The sequence below is a fragment of the Vidua macroura genome, chromosome 1, assembly GCF_024509145.1.
Source record: "Vidua macroura isolate BioBank_ID:100142 chromosome 1, ASM2450914v1, whole genome shotgun sequence".
Classification (NCBI taxonomy): domain Eukaryota; kingdom Metazoa; phylum Chordata; class Aves; order Passeriformes; family Viduidae; genus Vidua; species Vidua macroura.
Window position 1 is genome coordinate 75,074,339 of NC_071571.1, and position 20,427 is coordinate 75,094,765.

Sequence of the window (20,427 nt, forward strand, 5' to 3'; positions counted from 1 at the left end):
ATGTTTTTCCTAATGCACCTGCAAACCATAGATTCGTTTGCCTAAAGACATTAACTCAACAGATATTCCAATACAAATTGCTATTAGTTCAAATTCGCAATTATTTTTATTAGTATGACTCCTGGAGTCATGTAGCTAAGGGAACCTGCACTAGTGTCCCAGAAATAAAGAATTGCCTTCAGCTGTTTGCTGGCAAAATTTTCAAATGCGCTTCACTGTATGCAGTGTTGAACAGATAAGCAATCCAATAGGCAAAAAAAACCAGTTCTGAAAATCTATTCTGAAAGGTTTGCAGTGGGAGCTGCTGAGTGGGAAAATGCTTCTTTAGTGTAGCCCACGTTTCTGTGCCTGAAGAGGATTTGAGTACTTGTACTCAAAGAATGGATGTTCATCAGTTAAAACCTGTCTCAGTCTTTGGGGATCTCTCAAAACCTACTTCAGCTCTCCTAGAAATAATTTCTTGATTACCTCAAGTTTAGTCCATATGCACATTGGTTGTTTACTTTTAATCTTTTCATCCTTAGCCCAAACCCCATCTTTATCCATGAATAGGAAAGAGGGAAGGAAAAAAAGCTTTTGGGCAGAAGAATGCTAAAAAAGAATGCTGTTTTTAGAAAGTCATACATCCAGAGACTTATATTCATGTCTGCAGTATGACTGCACTCAGAGAATATTTGAATGCTGCAGCCAGAGGGAAGCATGTGTATGCATCCTGGGATATCTTTAATTAGTTGGGGAAGTGATAAAAGTGAACCTACAGCGGCACAGATCCAGCCTCTTCCTAAATCTTGGTATTATCGGTGGCAGTGTGCTGTTTATAGCACAGCCTTTTGTTGCTGCAGCTTCACCATTCTTAGTGTGCTCAGTCTAGGTAGATTAAAGTTGCATTCAGATATTTCGTTTTCAAAAAGGCTGAAAAAGCCAATGAGACTGCCACCATGCATGCAGGCTACACAAGATTTATATTTGCTCTATCCTGTTAAAATACATACTTAGTTTTACGGATTGTTTGGATCATCCTGAACATTAGTTACATCTTTCGTATTTAGAGATCAGGGTGCACTGCTGCTGCAGTTAACTCTGCTATTTTTAGCTATTTTAGCACCAGACCTTTTCTTTTAGAACACAAATTTTGCTTCACTGTTAACAAATGAAACAGACTAATGTGGGATACATTATCGAGTTGCTGAAGGTTAGCTTTTCTTCGTGTCACGCTAAAGAGTGACTGTGCTGTACTAATTAAAAACATTACCATGGCAATTGCTATAGAAACATTTAAATTGGCATCATCAGTAACAAATCCATGCTATTGATCCCAGCAAGGCTTATTTCACACTACACCTGAAGAATCTAAATTGAATATTTTGCATTCAAAATGACTTCAAGAGATAAATTTTTCCAGTTGTTACTGTCCTCAGGAGAATAATGTTTTTCATACAGAGATTATTCATTTACCTGGAGCTGTTGTAGGATTCTGATACCAAAGTCCTTACTGCAAGGAGAGACTGCAATGGTTCTACACTACCACTACATATCCCTCAAACCATACAAATGAAAAAAATACTTATTATTTCCACTCAGATACAGTGTTTTGCAAAATGGGGAAGAAAAACAGGCTCTCAAAAATGCTTGGCATTAACATGTTTAACACATAAATGCCCCATCTTAAGAGAAGTTTCCAAGATAACTAGAAAGAAAACCATTTTCTATTGTTTGACAAGAACAAGAAGTTGATATTTTACTGCTTAAATGATGGGAGCAGAAATGAAGTGAGAATAGATTGCATATAAAATATTAATCAGTTGCTTAGAAAAAAAATAAATTATCCTCTAAAGATCTTTGTTCCTCTTAGAAGAAAAATCAAATTAGATGTTTATCATAATGTTCAGCAGACACACTGAACCAGATTGATAAGTCTTTCTTTACACTAAAAGGTCCAGTTGTTGCAAAAATAAAAAGCAGGAAAACATGGGCTGTAGATTCATTTTTTGGTTTTGTTCTTGCTTCATTCTTCTTGACATTAAGGATGCTGCCTTTCGACTAGGTAGTAAAGTCCTACTAATTATCAAGGAAATCAGTAGAGGGCAGCGCTACACAGAAAACCACATGTTTAAAGCAAGCTCAGTTTAACTTCTGCCCTGGCTGGAACAAAATATGGTAAACTAGATTCTTTTGAGAAAAAGACTGCTGTGAAAAATTGGTGTTTGCAGAGAGATCATTTATTCTATCAGGGTCAGAACATCTGTGCATGGTGCACTGAGCTCCTTTAAAATGGAAAAGTGGTCTTACTTTTCCAGACCATACCAGAATCCTTTGTTTCAGTATTAAACCCCAACTTCTGAGTCTACAGAGCACAACTCCTGACCTGCTTGAACAACTGACTATGAGACAAGATGCATAAGCCAATGACCACCTTGAAGTATTTCTCTGAGTACAAAGAAAAGAATGATATAAACCTCTTGTGCATTTCAATGAGTTGGGCAAATTGTATTTGGACAAAAAGGAATGAGGGCAATTTCAGGAAATTAAAAATATGCAGTTTTGAAATAGTAAAAGTGAAGCAACTGAAATCTTATTTACATTTTAAATTATCACCAAACTGAACATGCAATCATGCATATCTAAAAGGCCAAATGAAAATATATTGATGTCACCTACCCTTCTCAGTTTCAGAAAAAAAAAAGAGTAAAATCAAAGCAGACTAAATCATTTGAGTGTTAGATTTGTCTATGTTTTGAAATAAGGACATTTTGAAGTGAAAAATTTAATTCTTTGGCATTTTATAATAATTTCTTTTTCATAGCAGTCTTTCAAGAGTTAGAGGTTTTCAAAGAATATTTTTAGTATTTTTTAATAGTTTTATAGATTCAACTATGCATTAAAACTTCGCCAAATATGCATGTTATTTTTTGGAATTTTTGCTTGGTTTATACTTTGTTATGTCTTACTGCAGAATAAAAGGTAGGATCCAAGAAATTAGAGAAATAAATCAGTCATGACATTAAATAGATAAAAACACAATCTTTATCAGAATAGTTATGTTACATATCAAGGCAAAAATAATCAAATCCAAAATTTGATTAATACGAACATTTGAATATTATCATTTGAATATTATCATGACATTAAATAGATAAAAACACAATCTTTATCAGAATAGTTATGTTACATATCAAGGCAAAAATAATCAAATCCAAAATTTGATTAATACGAACATTTGAATATTATCATTCAGAATGTACATAAGAGGATTCTTGAACTACAGTCCAGTTGCAGCTATGCAAGAGCACTATTTGAGGACACATCAAGCAAGAAAGTCTCCAGAAGAGAAAAGAGACTTGATAAGAGTAACTGGACAAAACTGATTGTCTGACTTCTAAATACAGTATTTCTAAAGGTTTCTCTTGCTGCCTACTTTCATTCTGCAATACCTTAAGCAGGATCTAATTTACAAAGCGTGAAGAGTGCCTTCAATTTGCCTCAGATGATGCAGTGGAAAGGATTTGAAGTACAAACAATGATGTCTTATGCTCTACATTAATAAATACCTTTATTCAGTGATAAAACCTACTTTAGTCTAGTATTATACAAGGAATTAAACTCATCAAACTTAAACATGGATGGAAGATTGGCTGACTTTAGTTTTGTTTTTTCTTTTGATCTGTATCCAGCAAATTTCAATCACAAGACACGATCATCATGTACTAAACATGTTTTCCAGTTAATATCAAAATTTACTGGTATTAAATTAACCACAGGAGAGGTGCACTTTGCCCCTCTGCCTGCAGCAGTAACATACTGAGCATTATAACAGAGAAAATCAGAATTGAAAGAAAACACTCATTAATGTATTCTAAGATCTATGTACCTTCATGATTTTATGCAAATTAATTTACTTAGTGCTTTGATTCTTCAATTAAAATAAAAAGCAAAAGAAAACAACTTTTCCTGCATGATACACATGATCTTCTGCATAAATATGACACCTAATAAGTTGTTTTCTTTTTGTTTTCTAACATGATCTAAGAAAGTGATAAATATTCCAAGCCTTCATTTCTTGCTCAGCTAAAACTCTTTTTGAAGTTCCTAAAATGCTTAGACTTTGATCCTCCTTCAGGATTGCTAGTTAAGACACTGAGTCCATACAGGATATCATCATTTAAAGACAATTTCACACAAGGGCACAATTCCAGTAATTTAATCATTAAGGCCTTTAGAGTACAATTCACTAAATGTTTTCCATTAAATAGTCTTGGTTCTCAACTGACTAATAAATTTCACAAAAAGCATCGTATTTCCAAAATGAACTTTTGTACATAAAAGACTGCATTCCTATCTTCTATAAAAATCCCAAACAAATAAACAACAGAGTGAAAATAGCTGTTGGTAATGTCAGGTTGCAGAAGAAAGGAGCATAATTTTGTAATTTTTTTTAAATTTCAAAATATCTGAGTGTTATGGCCTCACACTACTATCACTGTTAATGGACCAGGACTCTCAAAGAAAATGTACTTTTGCTTCTGAATTATTTTCCTATGATTTCTGTAGTATACAATGACAGCTCAGCTAAAGATATCCTAAAGCATAAACAGACTTAATGTGAAAAAGTTTATGGAAAACACTGGGAGATCAGGCACTTCAATTGTACTGCCAGATAAAGAGTATGAGATTGATTTTTTTGAATAAATATTACTTATAAACTCCAACAGAAAACATCAGAATAATTTTCAGAAAAATACTAATTACAGTAAAGTTCTAGATCATGAAAATTCCCATTCATTCAGACACTATTCAGGGAAAAATTAAATACATTCCAAATGAAGAATTCTTTTCCAAATACAGAGCTTTGTTAACCCCAGCAGGATTTCTATGAACCCACAGCTGTCTAACCAGTACTTTTTGTTCTTGTTTAAAGAATCTGTGGAAAGCATCAATAATACTTTACAAATTTCATTTTATGGCTTCCTTTCTGCAGAAATAGAAGATTCTCTGGACAACTGGGGGCTATCAAAGGGGAAGAATGGGATGTATTAATCACAAAGTAACAGAGAATTCAGATTTGCAGGCAGTTCTGAACAGATACTAAGGGAAGATAGCATCAGGCTGAACTGGAAGAGATTAGGTTGGAAGATTTCTTATTTGAGCTTTTTCCTTGTGTCAGGATGCTGCTGGTAGCTAAAGCTTTCAGAGAAAATATTTTACTCAGCTTGTGTTTTAAATTAATGTCTATATACTATGTGAGTGAACTAGCATAAGATTAAAAAAGACATTAAAGAACTTGACTTAAAACTCTCTGAGTAATTTTCAGTTATTTGTCATTCCCATGGGCTATTGCTGTCATCACTAGACTGTGTTCCTGTTTCCTTAGGGAAAAGAGTTACTGCAACTTACACAAACACTTTTCTCTGTCCCTTAGGTTTTTCTTACAAAAGGAATATTATATTTGAAAAATTTGTTCTGGTGAATTATTAGAGGAGTGGAGGATAACAGCGTCTCTGGAAATGATGAGGACTCACTCCTTTCTGACAGTTTTGCTTTGGAGCTCTGTGCTTTATGTGGTTCATATGACGCCATCCCAAAAAAGGACTAACAAGCACTCACACAGTGAAAGGATAACAGGATTGTCAGAGAATGATGGAAAAACATTGCACCGCACCAAGCGTGGTTGGATGTGGAATCAATTTTTCTTGCTGGAGGAGTACACAGGTCCAGACACTCAATATGTGGGCAAGGTAAGCCTTGTGTTTAAAGGACTCTTTAAAGGTAATGCATCTAACACTCTCGGTACTTTCACTCCTTCTCCACAGCTGTTTTGCTTTTTGTACAGCAGTAGTCCCAATTTCTCGTTATGTCAAAGCACACCACAGACCAACTGAGGTTCCATGATTGTTCAAAGGTGTGTGAGAGAAACAAAGAAGTTCAGTGAAAAAAGAAACTGTTCAGACTAAAACGTTCCAATTTCTTATTACATATACCCATGCAAGTTTTATCACTTTTTCAACTGTTAAACATAAATATTAGATAAGATAATATAAAAGTTATGATTTCATTCATCTACCTTGTGGCTTTTGCCAGAGTGCTGGGCTGAATACTTTCTCAAGTGAAATATAGAATTCTGTTAACAATAAAATTACTATCTCCCCATGATTCCAAGTAGGGGTGTAGTGTTTGAGGGAAAAAATCTGGGTTTTGTGATTTCTGAAATAAACTAAAAATTTTACTTAATGAATTGAAAGGCTTTACATTCTTTGAGATGTATCTACATCAGATGTCATCAACAATGGCACCTCTGAATTCCAGTTGTCTCTAGTCCTACCTTTTCTGATAACACTCAAAAATTTCTAGATATTTAGCCCTCTGGTGTCTCATCATCCACAAATCTGACTTATGGTCTAGTATAACCAAATTATCTTTATCAAGATCTAGAATATCAGAGAACTAGAATACACCCAGAGTGATTTACAATTAATGGCTTAAATTAACAAAGGTCCAGTTCAGTTTTTGTCATTCATTCACAATGCTGTCACTGGCTCTTTTTGTCGGGTGACTCATTTTCAAGTGCCTAGCTACTAAACTAATTTGGACATTTGTTGATAAAAGCTCCAAAATATTTTTGAACAATATCTCTGGTTGTGGGAGACATGATCATCTGGAAAACATGAAAATCATCTCCCTCTATTAAGAAACAAATGTCAAAGAAGTCAGCCCTTGTAACTAAGAACTTGATTCTTACCTTGTTCATACCAACATGTTTTCCATGAAATAAATTCTAACATGAAGTAACAGAAATGAGACAAAGGCAAATAATCCAATTGCTAGATCTGTTTATCAGTGTGTAAAATAGAAAGGTTTGTTTAAGCAAAAGGGTCTTCAATAAAGGATGAACTAATTGCATAGGGATACTTCTAAAAACAACAATGTGTTTGCAAGTATTATTTTATATTGAGTAGACTTGTCAAGAAAACATACAAAAAGGTGCACAATAATTCAAACTCCATAGTTGTAAATCTCACTAGACCGACAGAAATAGACTGATTTTTTAGTAGAAATCTGTCATAGAGGAGAAGCAAATGTCAAACATTAGAGCTGCTTCCAATTTCAGTCCCACTGAATATAGATGAATGACTTCAAACCACTTTAACAGTCAAATAAATTAAGCTTACATCAAGACCATCACCACCATCCCTGTTTCACAAAAGGAATGCTTACATGTTATATTGCAACAGATGCAAACTTACCAGAGTAAGGTAAGATTGCATCTTACTTGTTCCAAACTAACAAAAAACTGTTGGACCTTATTACCATAGACTTAAGTCCAGGAAGAAAAATCAGGTGACTGTAGAGCAGATGGATCTGAGGTGTTTCACTTTTAACTCAAATTACATGTTGATATTTTTTTACACTTCACTGCAAAATATTACAGAAAGACCCCTGAGAGAGGCCAACATCACTGGAAAGATGGAAATTACCCCAAATATCCTGTGTTCCAAAGAGGAGTTGCATTTAACTGATGAACTCCTTGTGTTTTCATTGATTTTATAACATTTTATACCATGATGAAATGATCCCAATTCTGTCCTCAGTGGTATAAAACCACAGTAAATCCATTTTGAGTTTGTCAAAATTATCGTAGGTACATGTGACATAAAGCACCAAGAGGGAGCTGCTACAACAAGAAGTCAAAGGAGGAATTTTTTTTAAAGAAAGAAAAAGCACCCCAACAACTTCATTGAACAACACTATTCCGAGAAAGGCTTAAATCTCAGGTTTAGTATTCTCCTCTTCAAAGTTATGGTAATTAGCAAACCACCATGTGTGAAGTAAGAGCACTTTTATTCCAACCCATGGGGACTAGTTCATAGCAAGCATTCTTATCTATTCCCTCTTTAATATGGATATGCACAGGCAGATGGGTTACCGGGGTAGAATAACAAACGTAGTACTAAAATTTAAATAAACTGAATTAAGAAAATTTATCAGAAAACATACTTCTAGGGGATCATTGCCATAATATTAAAAAATTTGTAATTTTTATAGTTGGATTGTTGGCAGCCACCCTTCAAGGATGGGGGATAAATGCAGAGCAATTACCTTGTGAATGTGATGGGAGTCAAGGTAAATTTACAGTATGTCCTCCTCACGTCTTTCTTTCCTTCTGCAAACTCAGAGGGTTCATGTCTCAAATACAGGTGAATGCATAAAATACATTGTTTCTAAGATACATAGGAGATAAACATTGCTCTAGAGAGTTTACAAATGAAATATTCAGTCAGACATATGTAAGGTAAGCAGTACCAGAGTCCCATTTAAAAAATTGGACAAGAACAAAAAATAAATTCTAAAATATAAAAATGGCTATGTTCTTTCCAAATACCTGTTGCCTAGTGAGATGTATATCTCAATAAGATTTTTAATGGGAGGGTTTTTCAGAGGATGTAGCGAGAGGGATTGTAAAACCTGATTCTGCCTACTAAGAATTCACAAAAAATGTGGATAACAATATAGCATTAATAGTTAAATGTATGAAATTAATTTATTTTTAAAGGAAGAAAAAGAACCTGATAGTTTTTTGTTCTAAAATAAAAAGGTGTTGAGAAAACAAACACCTGACTGTATTTCATATCTGGGAATCTCATTTTCTTTTACAAGGGAGGGGCCATAGATCCAGCCTCTTAGCTGCTACTAACTTTAAGCCCCTTGCAGAACCTAAGAAATGAAAGTTAAAACACTGACCTTCTGTGAGAAAAGTTTACCAAATCTACTCACTTCCTAACAAACTATCCAAAGAGATAATTATCTTAAAAAATGGACAAGCAGTTGAGGAAGTATTAAAATGCTGATGAGGATGATGTTTATTAATCACAGAAAAAAACTTGCACAGAGGCTCTAACCAAATACACCTCAAGGAAAAATTAGTTTTAATTTCCAAAGATAATATTGATTTTATGTGTCTCCATTTCTAAATGACATAACCGATACCCACTAAATGGACATCACTTGTGCAAAATGCCAAATACCTTTAACTCCACTCCTTATGAAATATTCCTAGACAAGAATAAATAGACCTGATCAAAATCATGAACTGTTTTGGAAAACATGGTTCTTTATGTTTTGCAATAGTATATTGAAGTGATTTCAAGAGATGAGATTTTCCCTCCTTTAAGTCACTCAATTACATTTTTTACATGGAAGCTCTCCTCTCCCTATATCAAAGAGGCACCTTGCTAATAAAAGGCTGCTAATCTGGATGGACAGATAATGGGTGAAGTACTATGCAATATATGTCAGAACCAATCATAAACATTACAACCAAACACTTGCCATATCCCAGAATTTTAAAAAGAAGAAACAAACAAGAATAAAAACATTTTTTTCACACCACCTGCAACTTTTCTTTCTCTTAATAAGGGGGGGAAATCCAAAATAAAAAAATAAATGTCACTGTTTAAAATTAGCTGCTCATGAATAACATTCTGTTTAACAACTTCCATAAAAACAAATTAACTAGGTTCTGCATATCATAAGCAGCATATAAATTGGATGAAAACTGAAGAAATATGTCTCTTCTATCACCAGTAAACCAAGGAAATTGTTTAATGACATTTGTTTGTATGTCTTAACAAGACGTATAAAAGGGTAAAAGGGTAGGGGATTTTTGTTTGGTTTTGTTGGGGTTTTTTTGTTTGTTTGTTTGTTTTGTTGTTGTTTTTTGTTTTTTGTGTTTTTTGTTTTTTTTTAATGGGGGAAGGTGTTTGATTTGGTTTTGGTTTTGGAAGGGCAGGGTACAGCATATATTTAAGTGCAGCCATTTCATTCTTGTAATCTACATTTATAAATATTCAGACATCTGCAAGTAAGGTTGTATGCTATAGCAGTCTCTCTTAAAAGAGAGACAAAACCAAAAGAACTTAATTAAACTTCATAAAGATTTATTAACTTAATAACTATTTAACTTAAAAACAATAAAAGAGGTATCACTGAGTTGCCAACCTCACCAGACTTGGTTATTTATAAAAAATTTCACTCAAATGCCCCTTTGTACTGAACGGTTTTGAGTTTTTTTCCATATTATTTAATGGAATTGGATATAATTTCTTGTAAATATAGACTGTAAATGTATTAATAGCTGAAAATATTATTTCACATTACTGTCTTCTCTGCCTTTGGTACACCTACCAGTACAGAGTAGGCTCCCTCTTAATATGAAAAGCAGCAGAGAAGTTGGAAACCTGAGAGCAGTAAAGCGCTTTCTTTGTTCGTTTTATCCTCATCCATTCATGTCCTCTGAACACGTTGCTGAGGCTTTGGCCATACTCAGTCTCTGGTCTGAGCAGTCTGGGAGGAAGAAGCTTATGGTCCACAGGGGTGACCCAAAAAAGCTGGTTCTTGGCAACATTGCAGTGCCCAAATGAGCAGTAACCTTAGTTACTCCATCCTGAAGCATAATGCACTCTTCCACAGTAGTTTTTACTAATTACATAATACTATTTTCTTTGTGTACTGAATTTTTATCTTAATCTTGCATTTTTAGTGAGAGACAGAACTTACTTTTTCACTTGTGACCTAAAACAATTTATGCAATTTTCCATAAGGACTTCTTTATAGAATTTGCTACTTTCCCTCTACAGGTACAGTTTAAGAGTGACCTCTAAGGATGAGAGAATATGCAGGTGCACTATCCTTTCAGAGTTTCAAATGTAACCTCTGCTTTGTTATAGCTACATTCCATTTGTTATCCCTGTAAAACATTTGCAATAAGAAGAGCAACTAAATGTAGCTAGAAATAGAATAGGTTTTGATATGTTTAAACTTAGCACTATGGTAAATTAAAAAACAAACAAACAAAAACAAGAAAAACACCCACAGAATCATTAAAAAATTATATGCTTCTACCATTTAAAGATATATTTCAACTGGGGGAAGACTTCATCATATTCTTAATCTATTCCACCTAGTATGCACTGTATCCCAAGGCCATCTTATAAATCACAACTTTTGAAGAAGGTGTAATAAAATATTTTCATTAGAATCTTTGTTCCTAAAGTAAAACCAATATTTTTAGATTGAATAAAAGATGAAAAATTAGTAGGGTCTCTTTTTGTCTTTCTCAGATCTCAAGTTTTCCCTTGTATTTGAGCAAATACAAGGAAATAATGATGTTTCAAAACAGAAAGGAAAAAAAAATAGACAGTAAATACCAAAGAAATAAGAAAATATTTATTTAAAAATACAAAGAGAAAATTTCTTTGATTTGTTAATTAATAAATTATCTCCACTTCCACTGCATTCTTCAGTTAGCACATTTTCAATAAATACTTGATCTAATTTCTCAGCCATATCGTAGGCAGATGAACCACCAAAATGAAGCTAAAATTGACAAAACAGAAGGGAAAAAATATTTAAAAGTGTCACAAGAAGTCCCTGTCTTAGACACATTCATAAATTAATTGCAAACACCAATAGGGAGCCATAGTTTTACTTGTTTAAAAATAATTTATTTTCTGGAGGCTTTCCATATAAATCTTATTGAAAAATTACTGGAAGTAAAATTCATTTTTGTCAAAAAATAATAAAAAACATAGTCTTCAATAAATTTTGCTATTTTAAAAAGAAGGTTGGAGGGCCAGGGAAGAAAATTATGAAAGACAAATGTTACATCTTCCAAACACAATGGGACTCTGTTTTTCTAGAAAGGACAGCAGTAATTTCTGACAACCTAAACACATTTTCGACTGAAGTTTCAAAAATAGTGACAACGATCACTAATAGTGATTAGAGATCTAATCCCATAATGTATAACCCAAGTATAAACAGTTTAAATAGGAAATATTTCGAATATTACATTGCAAGAATGGGCCTAAGCTAGAATTTTGCTGTCAGATTTGTCATATAAAATAAGGAATTATTTTTGAAAACAACTGTAATGATCAGAGGCTTCAAAGACATGAATAACAAGAGTGAGTTGGCATTGTTTGGTACAGATAGAGCAGCAGTCATGAGATCTGACAGCTTGTGTTTCTTCAGCTACATAAAAAGCTGTTAAAAAAACAATCTGAAGTTCTTGTCATTTTCAGGGTGAGAACTTTATGACTTTATTGTCATAAAGTTGATTTACAGTTATTATCAGGAAAAAGTTTTTGATGGTAAATACAGTCAATACATTTAAGTACTAGGTAAAGAACTCTCAGAGAGACAGGATTATATTGATCCTGAAGGTTTTCAAGACAAACCAAAAAAAAAAAAACACATGCCAGAAAGGTGACAATGATCCTACCCAGAGGATGAAGACTGTGTTTCTCTTTAGGGTCCTGTCTGTTCTGTTCTCAAGGATTCTGTGTGCGGTTTTCAAGTTCAACTGCTAAATCAGCTAAACTTGTTTTGAGGGGAAAAACTTAAATAAAACAAAAAAAAACTGAACTAAAACAAACCCAGAAATATAAGAAATGAGTAAATCCTCAAAGCTTTCATTGCAAATTTCCCCTTTCTCCTTTCCCTTGTTTTTTCCATTTGCTTGCCCTTTCTTCCTTCTCCTCTTTGGGAACAGAACATCCAGACTGCAATGATTTTCAATTTAAAACGAATAAAATGGGAAGCTCCAAAATAGTTACCATTATAGATACTTAACGGAAAAAGTGGAGTTTTCAATGTAATTTTTGAAAATTTCGCAACACTGAAAAGTTCACCCATAGCAAAAATGCAGGCATCTAAAAAATTACTAATCTACTTTTAAAGCTAAAGTCAATTCAAGACAATTCAACATAGGCAAACCCAGTAATATTTCTCTAATTCTTTTCCCTTTTCCCTCTCTCCCTTGATGCTTCTCTCAGGTGTGGAAAAAGTTATGTTCACCCAATACCCGACCTAGCAGCAATGGCATGGAGTCTACTTTATAGTTCACCTCAATGCTTGCTCTTGGCTTAGTCACAGCTACCCTTCCCTGGGGAGTGTGCTCAGAGTACCAAGGGGGTGGGACCAGACCACAGGATTAGGAGGGCCTCCCCTGTGGAGTTCATTGTAATTGAGCATGTTGATAAACTAATAAAAAAGACAAGGCTTGAAGTAAAACCACCTGTTTTAAAGACATGGTGGGCATGGAGAATGGAGTCCTCTTCTATCTGCAGCGCTAATTTCCAGCTGCCAGTTAAAACATAATTTTCATTTTATTAAAAATATTTTTTCTGAGCTTAAAAGTCTCTTGTTCTTGTCAAGCTCCATATATGAAAAGGCCTAAGAAGGTCTGGCTTGAAGATCTGTCTGGCTTGGGAACTTGGCAGAATAGGCAATTGTTATTCGTAGAATAGCTCTATCTTATTAAAACTTCCTTGGCTAGTATTTCTAAACCTTGCAGCATTAAGCCTGGCAAAAGAAGATTAGACCAGAGGATATCTGCAGACCTATCATTATTTATTATCAGGCAATGCACTTATTGTGCATGAAGAGGTGGGAAGCTGAGGAAAAAGTATTTCATGAGATATTTTCCATTATGTTGCTTATTTCTTCCCTTGATTACATGATGAGAATGATTCTGGAGAGGGTAAGTACTTTGACTATATTGTGGTTTACTGATACCTGCCAGCCTGGTGATAGAGTGCAAAAGCCATCAGAGCAAACCAGTATGTGACTACCTAAAAAGGTCAATTTGACAGCATCAGAGAATAGTATTGTGCAATGTCTTGTCTGTCAGGAGAGGGTTATGAATAGTCATCTTGACAACAAATAGCAAAGCTGTCAACAAGCAGCTGCCAAGAACAGCAAGTGTTTCCCTATATGTGCCTGATACATCAAATATTGTGTATTGCAGGAATCATCACACATTGCAGTCTTCTGGAAACTGAAAAAAAAAATGTTAGTCTAGTCCATGTAATTGGTCAATTTAACACTATGCTGGGTATCAATCAAAAGAGGAATGTCTGTACTCTTATCAGTTTTGGAAATACATAACCATGGTCCGATCATTTCTGTATGTATTGCTGTAGCAGCACAAACACACTGGGCAAACTCCTACTCACTCTTACATGAACCTAGGGTCAAGAAACCCAGCTGAAATCCCTATTTTCTGTTTTTACACAGCAGAATGTAGTAAAATTAATAAGAAAGCATTACAACCTCCATGAACATTTCAGAAGTCACAAATTCCTCTCTGTCTTTCTTCACATTTCAGACACAAGGATGCCCATTTCAGATGGAAGCCACTATAGCAGTTTTTTCAAATTTTGAAAGCAAGGAAGTGACAACCAGGGTGATAATATTAATTGAATCTTTTAACTGAAAAGAAAGTTTTGTTATGTATTCTCCATTTCCATAGGAGGAACCTAAGGAGAAATGGCACCAACTCTCCCTTACTTTAGCTTAAAACTCTTGCCAGAATCTCAAAGAAGTCTTTAGAATGGTTGATTCAGATACAAGAAAGAATTTTTAGCCCATATTCTGCCATTAAAATAATTGGTAATGCTGGAAATAATTTAATAAAATTTGACTAAATTTTTGTTTTATATAAATTTTACTTTATTTTTTCCATCTGTAAAATGTAATTGCCAACATTTCTCTAATGAAGCTTTTCTTGAGAACATGTCTGTGTGTGAGTTGTTCCCACACAAAAAAAGCTCTGGAATAGTAGCCATGAAGTATTGGGCTGAATGGTATATCAGGGTACACTGTGAAAAGGAGAAAGATACAGAACCAAATATTTACTACCTACTTATTTGGGAACAGTGCTTGAATGCTTGAATTTGTGATATAATCAATTGCTTTAACTTTTCTTAATGCATAACAATGACCAAGACAGATATTAATTTGGATATTGTTATACTTCTACTCAAGCATTCATAAAATTAATCTACATAACTTAAAATATGTATTTGTTGTTACCACCTGTAGCCATTTTTGACCTTTGAACTTCTAGCTGTTCCTACATGTTTCTGATTAAGAGCTGAATTAAACTAAATTTCCAAATATTGAGAATAAATTTGGTTCTTGTATAAAAGTTCTGGTTTACAACTTCTATGCAGTTAAAGTGGAATTAAACACTAATATATCACACTGATAAAATTTTGCAAGTACTGATGTAAACTTTAAAAATGGTGCTCTTCTGATAGTTCAGTCTTACAAGGATTGTGGAAGTAAACATATTTTTCTTTTTAATAAGCATTTCTGATGAATAAACCCTGTCAAATACCAGGAGGTAACAGAGCATTAAACGTTCATATACAAGAGGTAGCTGACTGATAAGAACAAATTAAGAAATGAAAAATAAAATATTAAAAGTATTTGCTTTCCCTTTCTCTCTACCATTACATTGCTTGCATTTAAAATGGTGAGATTAAAATCCCTGTAAAAAAATATTTTTTTTATAAAGAGGGGGAAAAGACTGTATGTGCTGTGTAAAACAAGTGACTGAAACAAACATTTGCCTTTAATTTTAAACCTATATTAGTTAGATATAAACAATTGATGTGGACAATAAAATAAATTTAAAGAGGAATTTGGCATGGGAACAAATATTTCTGTATCCATTGTCACTAAAGCAAATGGAAGGAGGGTTGTTGCAAGAAAGCAAAATAAATCACTAAAGTGTGCTGTTTTTTGTTTGTTTGCTTGTTTGTTTTAACTCTAAATTTCACAGAACATGCAAATACATTAATCTCTGTAAAGGCTAGTAATCATGAAATGGAAGGGGTCATAGTTTGATTCCCACACACTCCATATGAAAAATTTCGAATCACATATAGAAAGGCATGAAGTTAAGGGAAAAATATGAATCTATAGCAGAAGAAATTCTTCAGTCCCTCAAAAATACGGAGGGAAACAGGAATCATCCATTCTGTTTTCATATTATTATTATTATAGATACTGTGATTAATTTTCTTCATACTTCAGGTGGCTAAATCTGGTCTAACTTCAAATTGTGGAAAAGAAAAAGAAGCAACAACCTCCCTCCCCCCATAATTTAAAATCCTTTTATTGTGCTAAAAATTATGAAAATGTGTGTGTGTGTGTGTGTGTGTGCGTGTGTGTGCGTGTGTGTGTGCATGTGTGTATTCATGTAAATCACTGGTTTATCTTCAGGATAGAGAAAGGATTTACATTGATCTCCTTGATGCAAATAAAAGAGAAAAGGATAAGTCAAATGTTAAAATTATGATTCTAGGATTAATAATTTCCATAAGTATAATTCAATGAAATTTATCAAAGTATTTTACATTATATGAACATCACCTATTGTGAGACAGGCACTGACAAAACATCTCTTCTTCTGAGGAGAAAACTGCAACAAAGATGCTGAAACAGTGATTTGAGGCCGCAGAACAAGTCAATGACAACAGTTTGATGCTGAATGGAATACCTACTGGGTAGGGACAAATTCACATAATATTAAGGCTTATCTATTTGGAGAGGTCAAGACAGAAAGGAGAGCACTCATCAAGAGTGAAAACAATTTGAAGAAAAGCACTTCTGTTCCCTTATTTCAAATAATAACAAAATCTCAAGTTCTATCTTAAAACCTATTTTCAAATGATTAACAAGATTATGGTCAACATTTTACTCCAGTTGAAGTTGTAGGACAATTAGCAGAACAACCAGTTTTATTATGTGTGCTGTGTCCTTTTCCAAAGTTAAGAGAACTTAGACAGAAATGGATTTCAGAAAAGAATGGAGACAGTCATCATTAAAATCTCCAGTTCTCCCCCAACCAATTTTTTTTCATAAAGTTTTTAGAAAATTAGCATCAATGCATTCAGAATTTTATCTGCCTTAACCACATATAAATGCGACTATTCTTGCTGCTGAACTAATAATATAACTATTCCCTTATGTACCACCCGCTGAGTTGTTTTTTTCATTAATATTTGCATTAAAAACCATTTTTTTTAAATCCCTCCTGAATAACTCCTGCACTGTCAAATGTCTCCTTCTTAATCTCACTTCATCTGACCAGCTTGCAGATTCAGCTATTAAATTAAACATGAAGCAACACTGTTAGTATGCAGGGCTTCATGCTTGGTTTGGGCCTTATGCTTTGATTTCTCTAGGCGCTATTTCTCTTTCATGGAGTTTTCATCTGAAGCCCCAGGGAGCCTTGTCCTGGCTCCCCTCTAAGCCACAATCTTCATGTTTAATCAGACAGGTACAATCAGCCTGTGGTTTATGCAGAACCTGAAGTCCATCTCAGGCACCCTCCAAATGCAGTTACACTCACCAGTTTCTGTTTTGCCATGGAAGTCATGAAGGAGCATTGATAACTATTCCAGCCACTTTGTCTTTGCCCTCATTACAGTTATGACTTTCCAAATTTTGAAACAAGATTTAAAAAAACTATATGAGTAAGTAATGCAAATCTCAATAAAGACAAAATGAGTGACAAATAAAAAAAGTTTAAAAATGCACTAAACATTTTTTCCCTAACTACTGGGTTTTATGACAATCTTCTTGAAAAAATAGCTTCACCTAAGAAGCTACCTTACCATATCACAGATTCAAGGCTCGGTTCTTATTATGTCCTATCCTGATTAAAACTTTTTTCTTTGATATACCTACCTTTGAGGATGTGGTTCCCAGATTTTACCAGGAGTTGGGCATGTGCCTGTCTTGGAGCAGACATGGAGCAAAGGAACTGCACTCACACTGATGACGGTATGACATGGATAACTCTACAGAATACTTTCACTGACTACTCTTGAGTTGGTATGACAATTTACATTTTCAACACAGTCAGCAGAATAGAGAAACAGTATCATATTTAAAATTAACATCACACTGTGTTTTTCTTTTTCTTTCTTTTTTTTTTTTTTTTTTTTTTTTTTGGCTTGGTGAACATTGTCAATAAATAAGCAATAATAAAGAAACTTAGTGATAATTTCAACAATGACCTTACTTTCTTTCCAGTACAGTTCATTTGAAAATTTGGTTTTAGATAAATATTTAGGATATTTAATGTGCCACCATGCAACAATGCAATTCTGAAGTTAGTATTGAGGAACTAATGAATTTATTCTTTTGAGGTGTGTACAGTGTCTGTAAAATATTTTGTCTACCAGTTTGCAAAGCAGGATCTTAGGAGAAATACATCATTTTAGAATTAATCTTTGTGGTAGCGATCATTGCAAATCAATAAGCATGAAACTCAGCATAATAACTTTTCAGGTTTGAAATGCATTCATTTAAAAACAAGTATGTTTTAAGGAGAGTAAATAATATATTTTGAATATTTCTGGAAACTACATATCCAGCAACTTAAAAAAAATTCAGTCAGCAGTTTATAGTCTGGTTTTATTTAGTTGGTGCTGAAATCCTGGAAGTCTGTTTACATATTTAAGGCCAAAAAGGACTCTGGTCATATTGGCTTACATCTCAATATCCTACTATTCCATTATAAGGTATTACTTCCTAAAAACCATGCAGTCTTGATCAGTGCACAACTCTCTCTCTCTCTCTCTCTCTCTCTCTCTCTCACTCTATATATATACATATATATATGTATATATATATATATAAACACCTGAAATTATGATCAGAAGTGACAAAATATTCAAATATTCCTGTTATTGATATATTCTTGAGATTGTTGTGGATTACCCATTCCTGGAATCACTTAAACACTCAGTATATTCAGTAAGTACAGTCCTTGTCCAAAGTTAAGGCAATGGATAACCAGACAAGGTAAAAGACAACAGATTCATAAAAGAAAATAGAAGAGAACAAATCACAAAACGAAATACAGGTCTATTATAATCTAAAAGTTCTAAATTCTGGGGCCAGGAGGCAGGGACACTAATATAATCAAAAAGTACAGTGATCAGAATGACTACTCTCTCAAACCAGCACCTCTTGGTTGCCTCTGAGATAAAGTACTTGGGAAAAAAAAAAAAAAAAAAAAAAAAAAAAGGTGTATTGGTCTCCCCTATTAGAGTATTCCTTATAAGCTTATTAGTATAGATCTGAGCTCAGAGCAAATAGTTCTTCAGAGGGTAGGGGATAATCCATATGACAAATTCATGTTGCTTCCAGGCCAGAACTTTTATTCCTGCCTATCCCTGTGCACATCTTTTGGAACCAAAGAACATTTTGAATGCCTCTAAAACAGCAAGGAAAGTCATGTACACAGACAGATTTCACTCAGGAGTTTCTGGTGAAAGAAAAATCCATGAAAAATATATCCTCTGTTATTGTGAAGCCTTTAAAATAATGATGGATTTAACACCTTTTCCAGGGATTGATTAAAGTGACAGTGCTTGGTGTTATGATGTCATAATTTCTGACCTGTAGACACACTTGATGACTGGAGTCACTTCCCATAAATCTGTATCTTATGTTATGGAACAGACAAATGACTGTGCGTGGCAAACCATAAATAATAGTAAAAAAAGCTGGCTCTTTTCATCAGGCTGAAAACCTATACCTAAGCTGTTGATTTGGAGAGTAGAGAGAAAAAAAATTTATGTGCTCTGAAATCCAGTTCTTTATGCAGAATAAGGATGCAACCATTTTTGCAGGTTTGACTACACAAATATAAATTGCACAGGAGATAGAGAAGTTATAAATTGCAAAAGAGACAGAGAAGTTAAGAAGGCTAAGGAGGTACATGGAGATACAGCTCTGGTTTCCAGGACTCCTTCCTACGTATGCGGAATATATATATATGGAATTTCGCCATGTTGTTTTTGTATCATTCGAACCAAAAGACTACTAAGAATTCTTTCTGAATGGAAACAAGATTTACCATTAAGTACTTAGTAAAAATCTGAACCTGCAGCTGATGTCAGCAGTGTTTTTCACAGTATCATTCTCTAGAGAATTGCTAACAATAGACAGCTGAACACAAGAACCAGATGCTGGAAAGCAGAAGATAAGGAAAGTAAATGTCATTTGCCTTGTTTAATATACAGTCACTTAGGTTACCATCACACACAGAGTCTGGTTGTTTAATTAAGAAGTTTGTGCTGATGTCACAAATTCAAGTCAGGTAAATACATTGCCATTTAGCACATACATAAAACTTTTGATTAAACACACATAAATAGGAAATTAAAGCAATGCATGTACTGCTGTTTGAATCCACACTGAAGAACTACTGCAGCTATTAAGATGTCTTTAGAGTTTTTAATTACTTAAAATGCAAATGAAAAAGAATATTGGCTGAGCTGCTTTTGATGCTGTATCCCAACTGCTGTGGATCTCACATAGGTCTGAAATGATACAGTAGGGGCATTAGTTAATATCCTGCCTGTCAGTAGCACTCAATTCATTGTGTGTGAGATTTTAGGTTTGGCTGAGATGATACCAGCCCTTATTTCTAGCACACCACTTTCATTTTTTGATTAGAATGAAATTATTTTGTTTCAAGTAATACTTATCCTTTTTCACAAATACTATCTTCTTTCCTACCTCTGTATACACAACCTTCTTTAATTTGAGCAAGCTAAGAACAAT

At 34.0% G+C, this 20,427-nt stretch overlaps 1 protein-coding gene across 1 annotated transcript in view; it reads left to right on the forward strand.

Annotated features, from left to right (window-relative positions):
- Positions 1-5,466: 5,466 nt before the first annotated feature.
- The window catches only part of CDH9 (cadherin 9), a 65,885-nt gene continuing 50,924 nt past the window's right edge, over positions 5,467-20,427 (forward strand). The window contains exon 1 of the mRNA XM_053986027.1: positions 5,467-5,732. Within this exon, the coding sequence (XP_053842002.1) occupies positions 5,502-5,732 (231 nt within the window). The 5' untranslated portion in view covers positions 5,467-5,501. The remainder of the gene's footprint in view (positions 5,733-20,427) is intronic.